This window comes from Populus euphratica, unplaced genomic scaffold (assembly GCF_000495115.2).
Source record: "Populus euphratica unplaced genomic scaffold, PopEup_1.0 scaffold32.1, whole genome shotgun sequence".
Taxonomy (NCBI): Eukaryota; Viridiplantae; Streptophyta; class Magnoliopsida; order Malpighiales; family Salicaceae; genus Populus; species Populus euphratica.
Genome location: NW_011499861.1, coordinates 1,705,963 through 1,724,194, shown reverse-complemented (window position 1 = coordinate 1,724,194; position 18,232 = coordinate 1,705,963). Strand labels below are relative to the sequence as shown.

Below are 18,232 nucleotides of genomic sequence, written 5' to 3'. Positions count from 1 at the left end.
TATTGGTCAGTAGCAGCATCAAACGCCAACCTTCTAGTTTTTTAGGGGCATCCAGTAATAAGTGTGCTAATATTTGTAATAAGTGTGCTAGTATTTGTTTTATTGGCTTTAATTGCAAGGACATGCAAGAGAAGTCCAATCTTTTTTCAAGTCCTTGAAGAAATCAATAATTAAAAAGCCAACAACATAGGTCAACCTTGTCAAGTCCTTAACTGCGAAGAAATCAATAATTAAAAAGCCAGCAAGGTTGGTCACTTCTTTTAGCAGTTTGTCTTCGACATATGTAAGTTGTAAAGTTTTGGAATTTATGCCTTTTGACTTTTCCAGCACTTAGTTTCCTTCTCCTATAAGTTGCTATAAGAGAATCTCCCATTCAAAATGCTATTTTAAAAAGCTAAAATAATAAAATAATATTTTAAATGGTATAAATATAGCTTATTTTATTATATCTATTCTAATGGAAAAAAGCCATTTCAAGAGCCATTTATATTAGAGTAAAAAAAAACAAGTATTTTTTTTTTTTTAATATGTTTAATGTTATTTTTTTTCACATGTCTAAATTTAATTGGTCTATTTTTTTAGTGGTTCCACTTTTTTGGGTTAACTCTTTGAAGAGATATGTAGAAATAGGATTTGTGGGAGAGAAGAGGCATTGTAACATTTTGTTTGGCTTCTCCCTTGGAGTATGCAAAACAAGAAAAGAAAAACCAAAATATTAATTTTTTATTTTTAGCTATCCATTTGCCTTCTCCATTGGAGATGCTCTAAGCATGCACCTATATGCTTTTTTATTATTAATTAAATGAATATAATATGATAATTTGTCTGATTTGGTTTAATATAGGTTTTTAAAATGTTTTATTGTTATGGTAGTATTTTAAGTAGTGATTCTTCAACTGTTAATTATCTTAACCTTTAATTTTTATATCAAGTGGTAACAAAGAAATAACAGATTTGGTATGAAATCATTGTAAAAAAGCTCCTGAACTTAGTGTTGGATGTAAAAATATTAAATTAATATATTTATATTGTGCTAAAATTTTTGTGGGTGGTGACATTAATCGATTTAAGTAACATTTAGCTAAAGCTAAAGGAGAAGTTGAACAATATCTCAAATGTTCTCTTGATGTTAAACATCAAATGCTTTTAAATCTTAAAGGAAATGTTGGAAAAAAAAGAGTTAGAGAAATGCAAGCATATTTCAATCCATTTAATGAACAACAAATGGAGCATAAAGAGATGATGATTAGGCAATTGGAATATTTTTTTTGCCGGCTCGACCACCAGGTCGGTCTTAAAAACTATGCTAGGGGGAAGTGATGGACGAATTGCTATATTGAACTCATTGACAATTTGTTAAGGAATACTCTCAGGTTCTTCATTTTTCTTTCAATTAAATGACAAGAACTCCAACATTTCTTAATTTGAGATATTTTCCATACGGTTAATATAATTTTACTCTTAATAGTTCAAAGTTGCCTTGATCTTCCTACTGCGTAAATAACTGAGGTCTTACTTGCAACTTTTATAAGCCACGTATAGATTTTGTTCCTTACAAAAATGTAACATGTTGAAGACTAGTAATTAATTGAGCGGTAGCTAATTCCTCCTGCTGGTTTCAAGTTCCTGCAATTTCGGAGTCAGTCGGTTGGTTAGGTTCTAATGATGGCCTATTATAAGTTTTGCTTGTTAATTATCCTTTTATTTGTGTGATGCCGTTGTTATATAAACACAAACTGAATAACATCTTTCAAATGATCCCTCAAATCATTCTCAATTTTTGCAATGATGTCCTAAAATCTAAAGTATTTTGGAATAAGGTTTATGTAATTGGATAATAGGTTTATAATTTAGTTCTAGTAATGTTAATTGTTTTTTCTAACCAAGATGTTTGGTAGTTTGATGTGGAAAGCCCATGTAGTTGGTGCCTAGTAAGCCATAATGACTTGTAATTAGTGCTTGCAAAATATTATTTTTGATAAACGCGAGAACTCTCGGATGCTTAAATCAATAATATTATAAAGAGAAAAAAGTGTATTGATATTTTAAAAAGATAAACTCTGAAAATATATATGCTAAAAATCTTAAAAATGAACAAATTATGAACCTTGAACTTGGTGGATTCATAAGGTATTTATAAGCCTATAAGTCTTTTTTTTTAATTATAGAAAGAAGGGGTCGAAGAGTCATTTCACTCCTATAAATTAATATGGTATTTTGAGTTTTATTTTACTCAAAATAATACATATTGAATTAATATAAAATATCATAAGACTCGTATAGAGTCTTGAAAAATTATCGAGAGACTTGCGTAGGTCTTGGAAAAACTCCTAAGGGAGTGTTAGGCTCAGGCGAGTTGCCTAAGCCTGTTAGGGTAAAAAATAAGCCTAGAAGCGCTACCTGGGCCTAATGTTTTTAGGTCGAGGCACTGTCTGGACCAATTATTGTTGGGCTCAAATGTTGTCTAGGCCTAGTGTTATTGTGCTTAGGAATAACTTGGACCCATTATTGTTAGGCCTAACCCGTTGTGCTCAGCCAGAGGTTTGAGCCTAGTGTTGTAGGTTCAACTTAGAGGTTGAGCCCATGGGTATTTAGACTCAGGCACGTTGCCTGGACTTGTGTCTTTTAATATTTGGGCCTATGAGGTTTTTTTAGACTCATTAAATTTTAGTTTATTAGTATCCCCAAAGTTTTTGTAACATTTATATGCAAAGACTTGTAAAGTAGCCTGGTACGACAAGTTTGTTGTATTCTCTTCATATGAGAAGAGGGGTGAAAACTCTATACTAATTTACTAGAGAGCCCGTGTGTAGGGGTGTGTATCATGTTTGAAGAAATTTCTAGGGAACCATTAAGGAACCTATATTTAGAAAAATTTTCTATGAGGCAAGAGAAATCCTATAAAAGAAGAGCTCGTATTTAAAAAAATTTCTAAAAGGTCAAGAAAACTTAAGGAAGGTAAGCTTATACTTAAAATATTCTAAAAGACTAAGGGTAATCCATTGAGGGTTATTTCTTGCGATAAAGTGAGGTTTGGAAGCCCTATACCGATTCAAGATTGTATTGAAGAGAGGGAGGCTCCTAGCCTTCTAATTAATGGTGAAGAGCTTGAAAACCCCTATCAAAGAGAGATTACATTATGGTGAGAGGTTTATGGTTTCCTTGATAAGGATGTGGCTTAGGAGCTCACTACTATAGAAAGGTCTCACTGAAGAATGAGAGGCTTGTAGCTTCCATGCTGATAGCGTCAGAGCTTGGGATTCCCCCATTAGAGAGTGATTACATTAGAGTGGTTGAGGTATGTAACCTTCTTAACGATGGCCTGGGGCGTGAGAGCCCCCTCATGAAGAGTAGTCGTATTGGAGTGTAGGAGGTATATGACCCCATTAGTGAAATCATAAGGTGTGAAATCCCTCTCACTAAAGAGTGGGCGCATTAAAGTGTGAAAGGTACGTGACCTCTCTAATATTGTTATGTGGTGTGGAAGTCCTCTAATGAAGAATGGTCTTACCTAAGAGTAGGAGATTAAAGATTATCCCTGGAGATAATATGAGGCTTGAGAGCCCTATTAGCAAATCATGCTAATCTGAGACCATACAAAAGAGGAGATATTTTAGATCAATCCATAGAGATTTTATGAGGCCTAGGAACCCTACTAGAGAGTCGTTCTAGTCCAAGATTGCATTTTAAAGGTTGGAGATTTGATACCAATCTTAGGGGATTTTGTGAGGCTTGGGAGCCCTATTGGAAGGTTATGCCATTCCAAGATTATATTAGAGAGGCGAAAGATCCGAGATCAATTCATGATGATTTCATGAGGTCTAAGAGCCCTCCTAGAGATTTGTAGATATTATGTTAGAGAAAATATCTTTATTTCAAAAATAAACTTATTCCCATCAAGGATAATGTATCTTAAGGTGATTTGAGTGCCAAATATGAGGAGATTCTTGGGAGGAACATATCTTAGAGATGGTAGGTGACGTCTTGACTTCTCTAATAATTTTGAACGGTTGATCCCGTTTTGATTCAAGGGAGTAGTAAATCCTTAGGATACACCATGCACTCATGAGTTAGTCCTTGATGGTTCTTCCTCGAGCTTTCATTTTCTACTAGGAGAATGATTTTTCTTGGAAGGTCTTTCATTTTGGTTTTCCTTGTAAAAACAAGGAGGTCTATGTCATAACACATTAGCATCTTCTACATATATATAATTTTTCATGACTTTCTTCACCTTTTTTGGTACAACATAAAGTTTTCTCTAGAGCGCATGTTCTCTTACCTCTTTTATCAAGGCCTTTAAGGCTATTGGCTTAAGTAACTCTACCACTTTAAGTATCTCCTCATTGAATCTCTTAAAATATATATGTGTAGACTCACTCTCTTATTGGGTTATACCAAATAGCTTCGTGAAGCTTTTCTTGGCAAGCATGCTAGTGTTGAAGCATATCACTAGCTTGACGCAAAGGTCACTGAACCTTTTGATGGAGTCTGGTTCCAAATTATTATACCTAGCATGCATAGAGCCTCGAAATGTTATAGGGAGGATTTTGTACATCGAGTTATTTTTTATGATCAAATCTAAGTTATTATGCACATTTCACACATTCTCTCTCAGGCCAGCAATGCCATTATAATTGTCTAGACTTATTTTTATGGAAATGTAATTCATAGAGAGTTGAGTGTTCAATACGTATTTGGACAAGAAAGAACCCTTCACCTGATAAGGGCTGTAGATATTCTATTGGGTATTCTTAAATATATATTGTCTCTTAGTCTTTTGTATGCTAGACTCCAAGGAGCCCGTGGATTTTAGCATGGAACGACATGATTGTTAATTGATATTCATCCCATGATTGTTTGAGGGGACATATCTAGAGTTCCTAATGTGCATGAACGTATCATGATGGCTTGTCAACTTCTAGAGGGACTTGGCAAACATTGAGGCAAAACACTCTTTTAGAGGACATTTTGCCTATAATCTCAAGGTGGTGTAATTGCCTACAAAGGCTAGAAGCAACCAATACTGGTAGAGCTAACGCGTTGTGTGTTGCTGAAAGTGTCATGACTTGTTAGAATGACAAGGCCTGGTTTTGACCTTGGGTTACCAACATGACCAAAGTGAGGAATTCCATTTGACTATTGAGTTATTAAAGGTTTGGTTGGGTAGAACTGTATGTGGTAACAGGTAGATCCATCACACGTTTTGGTTTAAGTGTGTCTTGATTATACGCTATGAAATGACTTAATATGTAAAAAACAAGTTTTAGAAACTAACTATTTTTTTATCAGTTTCTCATGGATGACGTCAATTGATGATGTTCTAAATCTAAGTTGTTTAGAAATAAGACTTATGTGGTTGAATAATATGTTGATTATTTATTTTTAACAATTTGATTTATTCTTCCTAGCCAAGGTGTCTGGTAGCTTGATGTAAAAAGTTTAGGTTGCTAGTAGCTAGTAAGTCAATATGTCTAGTAGTTGATGCCTGGTAAGCTGGGATGGTCGGTAGCTGATACCTATAAAAAGTTTATTTTGATGGATGTAGGGACTCTCATATGCTTAAATCAATAATTTTATAAAAAAAAAAAGTACAATAATATTTTAGAGAGATAATCTCTAAAAATATATATACAAAAAAAATTATAACTCATAAGTATTATTATTTTGTGGAGAGGAGGAGTTGAACTGTTATTTCACCTTTATAAATTAATATAATATTTTAAATTATATTTTACTTAAAATAATAAATATTGAATTAATATAAAAAACTTGAAGAAATTACGTGAAGATTCAAAAAAGTTTTTAAGAAACTTGTAGAGTGTCCTGAAAGTATTTTCAATAGAGTATTGGGTTTGGAGAAATTGTTTAAGCCTAAAATGAAAAATAAATAAAAATGTACTATTTTAATTCAAGTACATTGAGCTAGGTACTTGTCTGTATCCATGTCGTTGTTAGGGTGCATTCCTAGCATCCCAGCTGGGCATGCACCTAGTACATGGGGTGCTCGGCAATACGCTCGACATGCCCAACACCGATATGCTGGGCATGTGCCCTTAGACGGTGGCCACGCATTATCTGGGCTTATTTATTATCGAAGGTTGGTTCATGAGCAATTGAGCCTTGATAGGTTGTCTAGGATTATATTTTATTAATTTTCAAGTATTTAAAAAGTTTTTTATACTCATCGATTAGAAAACAATATTGATTCATTTAATCATCTTGAAAAGTTCATAATGCATGATTGTTTCACCAACGCAGGGCTGACGTCAAAAGGCTAGCCTAATGACCTTTTAAAGATGCTGATTTATTTCTTTGTTGTTGACTTTACTTTTGAGTGACCAGGAAATTGCTTGGAAATTCTCTATGTACATGACTAATACTACTTGAATATCAGCTAGCACCACTCTGCTCCTAAAGTTTCAGACCAAGTGATTATCTGGGTGAGAGTTTTAATGGCAACAATAGATGCTGAGATCTCAGAGGAATCAATGTCACTCGCGATTGATGATACACTGTATGTTGCAGTGGGAAAGGATGTTGGAGAAAGCAAGTCGACTTTGTTATGGGCATTACAGAATTTTTCTATCAAGAAAGTTTGCCTTGTTCATGTTCACCAGCCTGCAAAAATGATCACCTTGAGTAAGTAAATATGTCAGCTTTGTTTTGTGCGCGAGTATCATGCCATGGAAGAACCAACTTTATGCATATCTGTCTTTTTTAACAATGCGCTCCGTATTCAATATGTTAACAACGTTCTTCTGGTGAATAGTGAAAATTTTGACACTCGCTATGGATTCTGATCATCCTGATTTTTGGTTTAAAGGTTTTTGATAATGTGTTTGAGCATGTAAATTTTGTTGGATTTTAAAACATGGGTTTCACCCATAGACCTGGATCAAATCAGTCCCTTGCCATACGTTTATTTGTTTTGTTTCTGGTATGCAGTTGGTGGAAATTTCCCAGCTAGCAGACTTGAACAACATGAACTGAGGGAATTCCGTGAACTTGAAAGGAAGATTATGCACAAGGTCTTGGATGATTACCTTCTCTTGTGTCACCAAGCAGCGGTATGCATATTCTTTGTTAACTCTTACTTGTAGGTATTTAAAGTTTATAATAATTTCAGTGCAAATACTGATTGTCCCCGCTTTGTCAGAAATGACATAAGATTTTCTTTGCTTATGACATTTTTGAGATCTCCTTTGCTTCCAGCAGTTAATAGGACTGAATTGTTGAAACACATAAAACTATGTTCTGGTATCTCCCTAAAAAGGTGAATTAAAAAATTTCTTCCCTTGAAAAGATTGCCCTTCAAGTGTATCTTGCAAAATTCTGTAAGTTTTTCCAAGAAACTGTAAACATGAACTGCTCATATTAGAAATGAACCCTCAAAACTGATGGATAAAGGCATTTATGACTTTATTTTGAAGGTCCATGCAGAAAAGCTTTGCATTGAAAAGGATGACATAGGAAAGGGGATTGTGGAACTCATGTACCAGCACGCTATCAAGAAACTTGTTATGGGTGCAGCTGCTGACAGACATTATTCAGAGTACAATCCATCATTTTAGCATCGTACTTCATCAAAATCAGATGTCATTGGGAAAAAAATCATGTGATGTCTGAATGACTGGATTCTGGATGATGCTCTCTGTAGAGCTAGGTTTTTTCCTGCATGCTGCCTTGATGGATTCCATCATATGAACTGTACCATGCATTTTTTATGCTGATTAGACCAGCGATGAAATCATTGGGAGACAATGCAGAGTATCAGAATAGTCACACTAGAAGATATAAGAAGTAAAGTGCACAAAAACAAACTGGTTTAGAGCCTGCAGAAAGGCCACAATTCACATTTGTTCTGGACTTTCTATGCCCTTCACCAGAGTTTCCATTTTTTATTTTCATTTTGTTTTCTCTAAATTCTATTATGAAGTAATATGAAATTGCTCATAAATCTGCCTTAAAATTGCAGGGGAATGGTGGATCTTCAGTCCAGAAAGGCCAAATATGTCCAACAGTGTGCACCTTCTTCCTATCAAATTTGGTTTATCTGCAAGGGGCATCTCATACACACAGGGTATGCTTTACAAGTATCATGCATGTCAATCTGTTCTGATAGCATTGGGTGTACATGGATGTAATACAGTCTCAAATAATAATCTATCAGAGTGAATGTACTTCCAAGTTACAGCTGCTTAAAGTACATCCAAGCGACTTGATCGTCTTTAAGTGTCGAATAATGCTGACTGTAATTCTCCCTACACTTACAGGACTTCTACAGATGCATTTGCTGACCTGGATCGTGTTACACGACATATAAGTGGGGAGATTACTGGACTTGAGCTAGAATTATGTGAAATTCCCGATATGGAGGAAGAGAGTGATTTACATACTCCTGATGGTTTGGTACTTGGAAACATCTCAATAATGGAATATTAGGCCACATGCACCCAATTTTAAACCGGTTCCATTCATATATTGATTGTTATGAAATTGTTCTAGCTTTTTCTTTAGGATATCTACTAAACATTTTTCATAGAGTCGGTGGTTTGTTTACAGGAACAGAATAGTGTTGAACAACTTTATAAACAATTGGACCGGGCCATGGAGGAGGCTGAAAAGTTTAAGCGAGAAGCATTTGAAGAGTCATTGATTCGAGGGAAAGCTGAAAAGACTTCCATCAAAGCTCTTCGCAAGGTAATTTCTTTGTTCTAAAGCAGTTTTTCTCCTCTTTAATTGAGATGATTATTTTATGCACGACAAACAAGAGCGTAATGTTCACCTCTTAACAAGCAACATACTTGTTTTATCAGAAGTGCCACCACCCAACCACCGTTACATATAAATGGTGGATAAAATCAACTGAAAAATGCTTGTTATTAGGAGTTATTCAAAACTTCTTTCTACTGCATATGTTAGTTAACGAAACAATTCAGCCCATGCGATTTGCAAAAACTTGTGTTGTCCCTATGAATTGAAGGACCTGCAAACTCGAAACAGAAGCTTGTATAAACTTTGTGGTCTTATTCAGACCTCTAATAATGTTGTTTCAGGCCAAAGTATTGGGAAGCCTGTATGCCGAGGAGTTGAGGCACAGGAAAGAAACCGAGGAAGCACTAGTAAAAGAAAAACAAGAGCATGGAAAAACGAAGGACCATCGAGATGAAACACGTTTGGTTGCCATTGATCAGAGATTATTGTGGGAGACTGATCGTTCAAAATTTGATACTAAGATAAAAGAGTTGGGTGATGAACTACGTGCTTATGCGGATCAGTGTAAGGAATATGAGGAAGAAAGAGATGAGTTAGTTAGGGAACTTTCAAAAAAGCAAGCAGAAGATGCCTCGAGCATGCATATTCATCAGCTTCTTTCTGTCTTCTCTTTGTCAGAGATTCAGGAAGCATCTCGCAATTTTGACCCATCAGTAAAGATCGGAGAAGGTGGGTACGGGAACGTTTATAAAGGTTTCCTTCGTCATACCCCAGTAGCTATAAAAATGCTGAACCCAGAAAGCATGCAGGGGCGTGCTGAGTTTAAACAGGAGGTAAGAATTCTCGAGATTAATTCACTATGGTATTTACCGGAATGGTCTGTTTCTTTATCATGCAAGAAATTTCCAAAATTATTTCTGATATGCCCATGTATTGGGCATTTTTAATCGAACATATGTGGAAAATGACAGGCTACCATTTACCTATGGTTCTTTACGGCTCCTTAGGTTGTGGTCTGGCAATCATAAACCTTCTCATGGTATCTGTGTAAAGAAATTTTATGGGGACATTTTTTCTGAATTGGAGCTTTATGTTAACACTAATGTTTTGATCAGACTATTGGGCAGAAACAAGGAAGAAGCTGGAAAAAGATATCTCTAAGTTCCAGGCTGTCCATTAATTATTTTATCCTGATGATTTATCTTCTTCAGGCTTTGAACAGATGCATGTTTGCTAGTACTTAATTGTCTAGGAATTTAGCATAGAAAGATTTGGAAATAATAAAGCAAAATTTGATCTGCTGTTTTGTTCAGGTTGATGTATTGAGTAAGTTGAGGCATCCACACCTGGTCACTCTCATCGGAGCCTGTTCTGAAGCTTGTGCTCTAATCTATGAATATCTTCCAAACGGAAACCTTGAAGACCGCCTCAATTGTGAAGGCAACACTGCACCATTGTCATGGCAAGCCCGAATACGCATAGCCACTGAGTTATGCTCTGCCCTAATATTTCTTCATTCCAGTACTCCTACAAGCATTGTGCATGGTGATTTAAAACCTGGAAATGTACTCCTTGATGCCAATCTCTCATGTAAACTCAGTGACTTTGGAATCTGTCGAGCCCTCTTGCTTCATCACAACATCACGCAATATCACAAAACTGATCCAAAGGGCACCTTTCTCTACCTGGATCCTCATTTTCTTACAACAGGAGAGTTGTCTCCCAAGTCAGACACTTACGCTTTTGGAATCATACTCTTACAGTTGTTGACTGGGAGACCAGCATTTGGCCTGGTAAAAGAAATCAGAGATGTGATAGATGAGGAAAATCTGACCTCCTTTATAGATCCCTTAGCTGGGGATTGGCCATTTGTGCAAGCCATGCAATTGGCTTGTCTGGCTTTGAAATGCTGTCAAATGGAACGAAGCAGCCGCCCCGACCTTGCCTCAGAAGTGTGGAGTGTGCTAGAACCAATGAGAGCTTCTTGTGGGCCATTATCAAGATTCCAGTTTGGTTCTCTACAATGTCAAACGCCTCCTCCTTATTTCATCTGTCCCATTTTACAGGCAATTCCATTACTTTTAATATTTCATTAGCATCAATGGGGTGCTCATCTGTTGGGACTTAATCCTCCCAAGTTCATGAAATTTCAGAAAGTTTCTTCTTTCTTAAGTACATGTCTCTCTCTCTCTCTCTCTCTCTCTCTTCTATCTTAACGTTGCAAATGTTTGCAGGAAGTTATGCAAGATCCTCATATTGCGGCAGATGGATTTACTTATGAAGCAGAGGCTTTGAGAGGCTGGCTGGAGAGCGGCCATGATACATCACCAATGACAAACCTGGAGCTTGAACGCTTTGAACTTATCCCTAACCGTGCTCTTCGTTCTGTAATTCAGGAGTGGCTACAACAGCATTAAAATGCCTTCATTCTATATTCAGAGACATGGCTATCCCTAAGCTACCACTTTGCTGTCGGTTATGTTTGAAGTTCCCATTCATGATGCTGGACCCTCAAAATATTAGTTTCATTTATTGCCTTCTAAGTCCTCCATGTCCTTTATTTTCTTGGTAGTTTCTTTTATGGATTTTAAGTTACTAACGTATCTTTGGTGTGCTGTATAGAGATGGACTTGGATTTTACAAGATAAAAATTAATATTTTTCTTGTTCAAGGTGATTTTAGTGTGAAAAAAAGGTGCCACAAGTTTGTTCAATTCTTGACAAAAGGCTTGTTATTTATGAAATGACTACTATATCTTTTATATCTTTCATGTAAAATAAAAAACATTATAAAAAGATAAAAACAAGGAAAATATTATTAAAAAATAACAGTATTTGATAGGTTTTACCTAGGTTAATTTGATTGATGAATGGTGGCTTAATTTTAGAGTTTATTGGAGACAAGTACATGTCTTAAATTTTGAATAGAAAAGGTTATTCTCCATTAAAAATAATAATTATTTTAATTTTAAAATATAATTTGATGAATTAAAAGAAGAATTGTGTAGGTTATGAGTCGGATTGGTTATTGGCTCGGTTCAATATAAAAATAAAAATAATTATTATTATAGTTTTAAAACTCGATTCGGATCAAGGTTTAGGATACTGGTTGGAAAAGTCAATTTTAATTGAGTTTAATTAATATAAAAATAAAAATAATTATTATCATAATTTTAAAACATGAATCAAAGATTAACTTGAGGCAAGACTCGAGTTACTGGTTGTGAGGGTTAATTTGAGTTGATTTAAGTTAATATAAAAATAAAAATAATTATTCTTATAATTTTAAAACCTGATTAGAAAGTCAAACTGATACAAGACTAAGGTCATAAGTTAGAATGGTTAATCTAAGTACACCTAGATAAAGATAAGAATAAAAACAATTCTTATCATATTTTTAAAACTTAATCCAAGTTGACTCAAACAAAGATAAGGATAAGAACAACTTCATTTTGATTATATAAATTTAAAAATATTTATTTTATCTCATGTTATAAGTTGATCTAGATTTTTTATCGGGTCAGATCAAATCAATTCTTTTTTTATTTTTTTTTAAATTTGAATTAATTCATATTCTAAATGTGTGAGATCTTATATTTACCCACTGAACCCTTCTAAATTTTATAATTAAAGTTAATATAATATTATTAATTTTAATACTTAATATAAATTAAAATAAAGAATAATATTTAATTATTTTTTAAAATATATAAATTTGTCAAATAAAATAAATTTTTTTATATCTTACCGCTACAGTATATCAACTACCATCTACAAGTAAGAATTAGTACAAGACCAGCAGAGAAATTTTTTGTGCAATCACCTCGGTTTTGGAGCACCAGTGGCGTAGTTAAAAAGAGAAACCCCTAAAACCCTATCTCCCAAGCATCCACGCTATCCATCCCGTTTCTCAGATTTTCCCAAATCTCCACCGCCCATTAATGTCCTGGCGTGGCCGTGGTTACGGTGGCACTTCCATCCAGGCAAGTTACCCCAGAACCAGAAGCCATCAGTTCTTTTCCCAGATGATAACTGCGTCTTACCGGACCTGCCAGATTCTCTTTTTGAAATAGATACTGAGAAAAAAGGGGTACAACAAAGATTTCTGGCTCGCAAAGATGTCAGCTTTACAGAATTTTGGAAAAGTTCTCCACACTATCTGCAAGAAAACTCAGGAGAGAGTGACATCTAAAAGGCTTCCAGAACGAAAGGTTTTCTGATAGGTTTGGAATAAAACCATCAAAGAAGCGCCAGCTTTCAGATTACTTGGAGCTCAAGAAAAGTAAGTTTCCTCAAGAATTGCTTGTAGGGATGAAAAGGAGAGGTAAAAGAAGGTTAAGTGGAATTTTAAGGAGGAGGATAGAATGTTAAAGGATTTGGAGAAAAACGGAAAGTTACCAGCGAAAAGAAGAGGTTTTGAAGAGTACCATAGTAAATGACGACGACGACGACGACGACGACTACGACTACGACGAAGACGACGACGACGACGAGGGTTGGAAATCATATACATGTTTAGCAGATAGGAAGAGGATGCAAACAAGAAGGATTGACTCAAGCGGTGACCTTACTCTGCAACCAATGAAGGGCATCTTTCAATAACTGGCCGTAAACCAGGACCAAGCTCAGCTTCTGTAACTAGAATTGTGCAGGGGCCGCGACTTGCTCAGCCCCCTCTACCACAAATTATAACGTAGGCTCTCCCGCTTGGGGAGACCTTAGACAAGCACCCTCCTGAGTGCAATGGAGGTTGCTGTGGGTAAGTATGTCTCATGTTGCTGTGGGTTTCTTCTGCCTTGTACCCGTGCATGCCACTCGTCTGACCTCTTGTTTTTCATGATTCATTCCTTCTTTGTTAATTCATTTAAGGTAGACCGAGTATAATTAATGATAATATCATTGAATTTTTCACAGCCTGAATAGCTTTTTTAATTATTTTTTTTTTAAAATCTTACTACAACTCGTAGGATGCCGATACCTGAGTGGTATTTGGCTTTCTGGTTGGATAGTGTTTTTTTTTAAAATTAAAATTTTTTACTTTAAATTAATATATTTTTTATATTTTAAAATCATTTTGATATACTAATATCAAAAATAATTTTTAAAAAATAAAAAATATTTTAAAAATCAATTATTATTATCACCTAAAATGATACAAGGTTTCTCCATCTGGAGCTTCTGTCTGATTGTTGGATGGAATGTTTCGGGCTCCTTTGTTTTGTCCATGACTCAACTTGCGTAAAACTAGAACGACCCTTCGGATGGGACCAAGCGACACCGTTTATGTATAAAGACCTGGGGCATTGCTAGCAAAAATTGGATCCCATCGCTGGGAACAATCAGGATATTTCTAAAAATACGCCCTACTCTCTCTTGGGTTTGAACATCTATCCAAGGTTATGGATTGTAAGTGACTCGCCAAATTACTCCGATGCCGTTTTGTATTGACACTTGTCTGTTTGTTTATAGCGTGGTTGGAGTTATATTTTAAATAATTTTTTATATTAAATTTTATGTTAATAATATTTTTTTATTTTTAAAAATTATTTTTAATATCAGCATATTAAGATAATTAAAAATATATTAAATATATTAAATTTTTTAAAAAAATTAAATTTTTTAAAAACACGGTGCTGACAAAATTAATTGTTTTAAAATTGCAAACTTCTGAAAGAAAAAATTTACATTCCCGGTGCTCTAATTTAGTCGAAGAAAAAATGAATTGCTTGGTTAAAAATATGGTATACGTCCAATCGTTAATCATTCATTCCATTGACGTGTGTGTATAGGTTACATCACAATAAATATCATGTTAGCATCAAAGTAGTCATGTCATTATAGCCTTGGAAGGGCAAAATTCTATTGGATTTAAAATAATCACATGAATAATATGCTACAACCACCTCTTGTATTCATTCATTTTAAAAAATAATATAAATTTTATTTAATAATTTAAATTATTAAATTAAGATAATGTTTTAATATAATATTAATATTTTAATGACCAAACAGTTATAAATTTGAATTTAATCATCCCTATTTATTTAATAAAAATTAAAAATAAAATAATATAAATCTATATAAGTTTCAAGTTTAAAAGATTTTTATTTTAAATAATATATTAAAAAATAATATAAATTATATCTTAAAATTTTATATAATAATTTAATAATTGCGGTATTTTCTCCATGTTCCAAAAATCTCAAATACCAACCCTCCTCCAATCATTATGACTTTTATAAGATTTCATGGACCCTAATAAATGGAATAATTCTTCTTCTTCTTTCTTTAAAACTCAATATTTTAAATTAGTCAAGATAATAAACTATCCATATTAACAATTAAAAAAATAATTTAAATGGATTAGTGTGTTTCAATTAACATGTTAACTTGGATTAAATTATTTTTTTATATATAAATAATTTTATTGGTATATCTATATTATTTTAATACATTTAAAATAAATTATTCTCAAGAAAAGGAAAAATTTAGATTTAAAAGGACAACAAAAAACAATTTTTATTTTAATTTGTGAAACTTATCCTGCACGACTCCAATTACTTCCTTCAGCATCACACGAGGATGATGTTGTTTCCGTTAATGGATTTCTATTGAAAAGTCACCAAATATACAAAATCAAGAGTTAATTTAAATATGTAGGTATTTTGTAATTTGTTTTAGGATAAAAAAAGGATAAATCAGGAAATTAGCACAGAAAATAAAAAAATAACAAAGTAACACAAAATGAAAATCTTTTGATGAAGTAGCACGATTTAAGAATGTACCAATTCATAAAAGTGATAATTTAATAATGTTATGATTGTAAACCATGACATCAATTTTAATTTTTTTACGGAATCGTAACATCAATTAGCAAATCATTTTAAGAAACGATTAGACATTTCAAAAAATAGTCGAATTGTTTTGGTTACTATCTAGTTTTAAAAGTTTTTGTGTTTTGAAACGAAAAACATTTATAAAATAACAGTTTTTTTATTTTGAAAATTAATTTACTTCATGATTCTTAGAGAGTTAAAAAATTTATAATTTTAATAAAATTTGAAAAAAGTCTCCCCTATATATGAACTATACCCAAAATTTTATCTCACTTAAAAAACCCTATAAAAAACCACAATAACCCCAATTAACAAATTCTAACTAAACTCAGTAAATTCTCATTTTTCATAATTACAAAGTAGCTCTAGGAATGGAGAAAAAAACATATATAAATTTTAAATAAAATAAAAAATAATTGAATAATATTATATTCAAGTAATCTTAAAATATATAAACACAACTTATCTATTTATCTACATCACACATTTACTGGATGATCCAAGCTTATCAGAAGCATGATTGGATTCAATTCTTGCACTTGCCTAAGTGGCCTTATCCTTTGCAATGGCATCATCAAGAGCTAACCTATCTTTAAATATATCAACTTTAGTTTGGCAAACATTTAGCCATTGGAACGCGACGATGTGAACTTCTTCTTTTTTTGTTAGTATCATAAAGATAAGATCTGATCTTTCAACCTTCTCGTAGCATGAAACCAACCTAATATTAATAAAATATTAATGTTAAATTAAAAGAATAATACATCAAACCCAACACTTAGCATTTCATAATTAAAAAAAAGATTTGATTACTTATAAGATTTTGAATTCGTTTGGCATATTGCTCATACTTCATTTATCCAGGTAGAAGAACCTGGATGGGATTCGAGGTGATGACCCGATATGTGATACTCATGTATCAAATCATATACTCTTCTTCTATAATCATGAAATATATCTATATAAATATCTCATTTCTTTGTGTATCGCACTGTAAAACATATGCTCTATTTTAGCGTAACCAATCATATAATCATCATTTTTATCTTGACAAGTTATGGCATGTAATGCATCACTCGTGTTGATGTCGACTAGAAGGTATTGTTTATGGCTGAACTGTCATATTATTCAGCCTAGGCAATATAGCTCAACAATCTCAAAAAATAAATAATGGGACCACTGATGTTTACATTTTCATCCTGTTAGTGCAAACAATCAAACTGCCAATCTTTCCTCTGAATAAAGCGTTCATATGACTTGTATAATAATAATTTTTTAAATATTAAACAATAATAATTCAATAAAGTGTAACATTTTTATTAAACAAAAGATTCAAATGAAGCTTGAATAACATATTTTCTATTTAGCTTGCTCCGATAAAATGCCAACACATGTGTTGGATAATAATCATCATTTTTATCTTGACAAGTTATGACATATAATGCATCACTTGTGTTGATGTCGACTGGAAGGTATTGTTTATAATTGAACTGTCATATTACTCAGTTTGGGCAATATAGCTCAACAATCTCAAAAAATAAATAATGAGACCACTGATGTTTACATGTTCATCCTGTTAGTGCAAACAACCAAACTATCAATCTTTCCTCTGAATAAGGCGTCTATATGACCTATATAATAATATTTTTTTAAATATTAAACAATAATAATTCAATAAAATGTAACATCTTTTATTAAATAAAAGATTCAGATGAAACTTGAATAACATGTTTTCTATTTAGCTTGCTTTGATAAAATACCAACACATGTGTTGGATACTTGGCAAATGCTCTACCAACACATTGGATATGTAATTTTAACATGTCCACCTAACATTAAAAACTAGCCTTTTAACTCATGCTAAGTTGAGAGTCTTTTTTTTTAAAAAAAAAAATATCAGATATAACATGACAAAAATTAAAGTGTAAATTGAAAAGACAATGTAAGCATCTAACTAAACAAATTGATAACTATTTATATAAATAAATGAAAAAAATTCTTAATAATAACCAAAAGAGAAATTGAAAAAATTAATAAATAAATATAGATCAATATATTTATTTACACAAAATGAGACATTCACCTGATTGTGTTCACTAAACTTATTTACTTAAATCAATAAAAGATAAATTCAGATCTTAAAAAACTCATTACCTAAAAGATAAATACAAATGGAAATGACTGAATTAACTCATGTCCTATAAAAATTATGCAAAGTCGAATAAATCAACAATGTTAATTTAAAGTGAATATTTTTTATTTTGTAAAATAAACTTTGTTTATATAAATCAAAAAATAATTATTAATGAATTAGACTAGTTTCTTGAAAAATCAAACACAAACAAAACCATCCTAAAAAGCTTTATATTAAAAATTAACATGCAAAACCCGTGACTTAAATCATAAGATAATGATAGTCTCGTAGAAAAACAATTTAAAATAATCATCAAACCAAAAAAATTTTCAAGAAAAAAATAATTGTAGAATAATAAGATTGTATGAAGCCAAATCTCTAATAAATCGAATGTTCAAAAGATGAATCCATGAAAAAAAAATCTAAAAAAATAAAGGAAAAAATAATAATTAGATAGAAATAAAAATTGGATTTGATAGGGGCTCAATAGTTAATAATAATTTTTTTAAAAAGAAAAAACACTTGAGTATTATTTTCTTGTTTGTGTC

At 32.7% G+C, this 18,232-nt stretch overlaps 1 protein-coding gene across 3 annotated transcripts; it reads left to right on the top strand.

Moving 5' to 3' along the window:
- Positions 1-6,271: 6,271 nt before the first annotated feature.
- LOC105124862 (U-box domain-containing protein 33-like) lies at positions 6,272-11,386 on the top strand. Of its 3 annotated transcripts, XM_011025020.1 has the most exons (9): positions 6,272-6,639; positions 6,946-7,067; positions 7,431-7,552; positions 7,976-8,080; positions 8,274-8,409; positions 8,563-8,700; positions 9,057-9,548; positions 10,029-10,781; positions 10,950-11,386. In XM_011025020.1, the coding sequence occupies exons 1-9, from the start codon at positions 6,453-6,455 to the stop codon at positions 11,130-11,132; spliced, it is 2,238 nt and encodes a 745-aa protein (XP_011023322.1). In that variant the 5' UTR covers positions 6,272-6,452; the 3' UTR covers positions 11,133-11,386. The 3 variants fall into 3 exon arrangements, with proteins under 3 accessions (XP_011023322.1, XP_011023324.1, XP_011023323.1); XM_011025022.1 differs by lacking the exons at positions 6,272-6,639; positions 7,431-7,552 and having other exon boundaries at positions 6,952-7,067; XM_011025021.1 differs by lacking the exons at positions 6,272-6,639; positions 6,946-7,067; positions 7,431-7,552 and adding an exon at positions 7,565-7,800.
- Positions 11,387-18,232: the final 6,846 nt, after the last annotated feature.

Excerpts from the sequence above, each read along its gene's own strand:
- LOC105124862 (XM_011025020.1), top strand. The coding sequence starts at position 6,453 with ATGGCAACAATAGATGCTGAGATCTCAGAGGAATCAATGTCACTCGCG. Across the intron at positions 7,553-7,975 it reads GCTGACAGACATTATTCAGA|GGGAATGGTGGATCTTCAGT; the intron begins GTACAATCCATC and ends TTAAAATTGCAG. Across the intron at positions 8,081-8,273 it reads GGGCATCTCATACACACAGG|GACTTCTACAGATGCATTTG; the intron begins GTATGCTTTACA and ends CTACACTTACAG.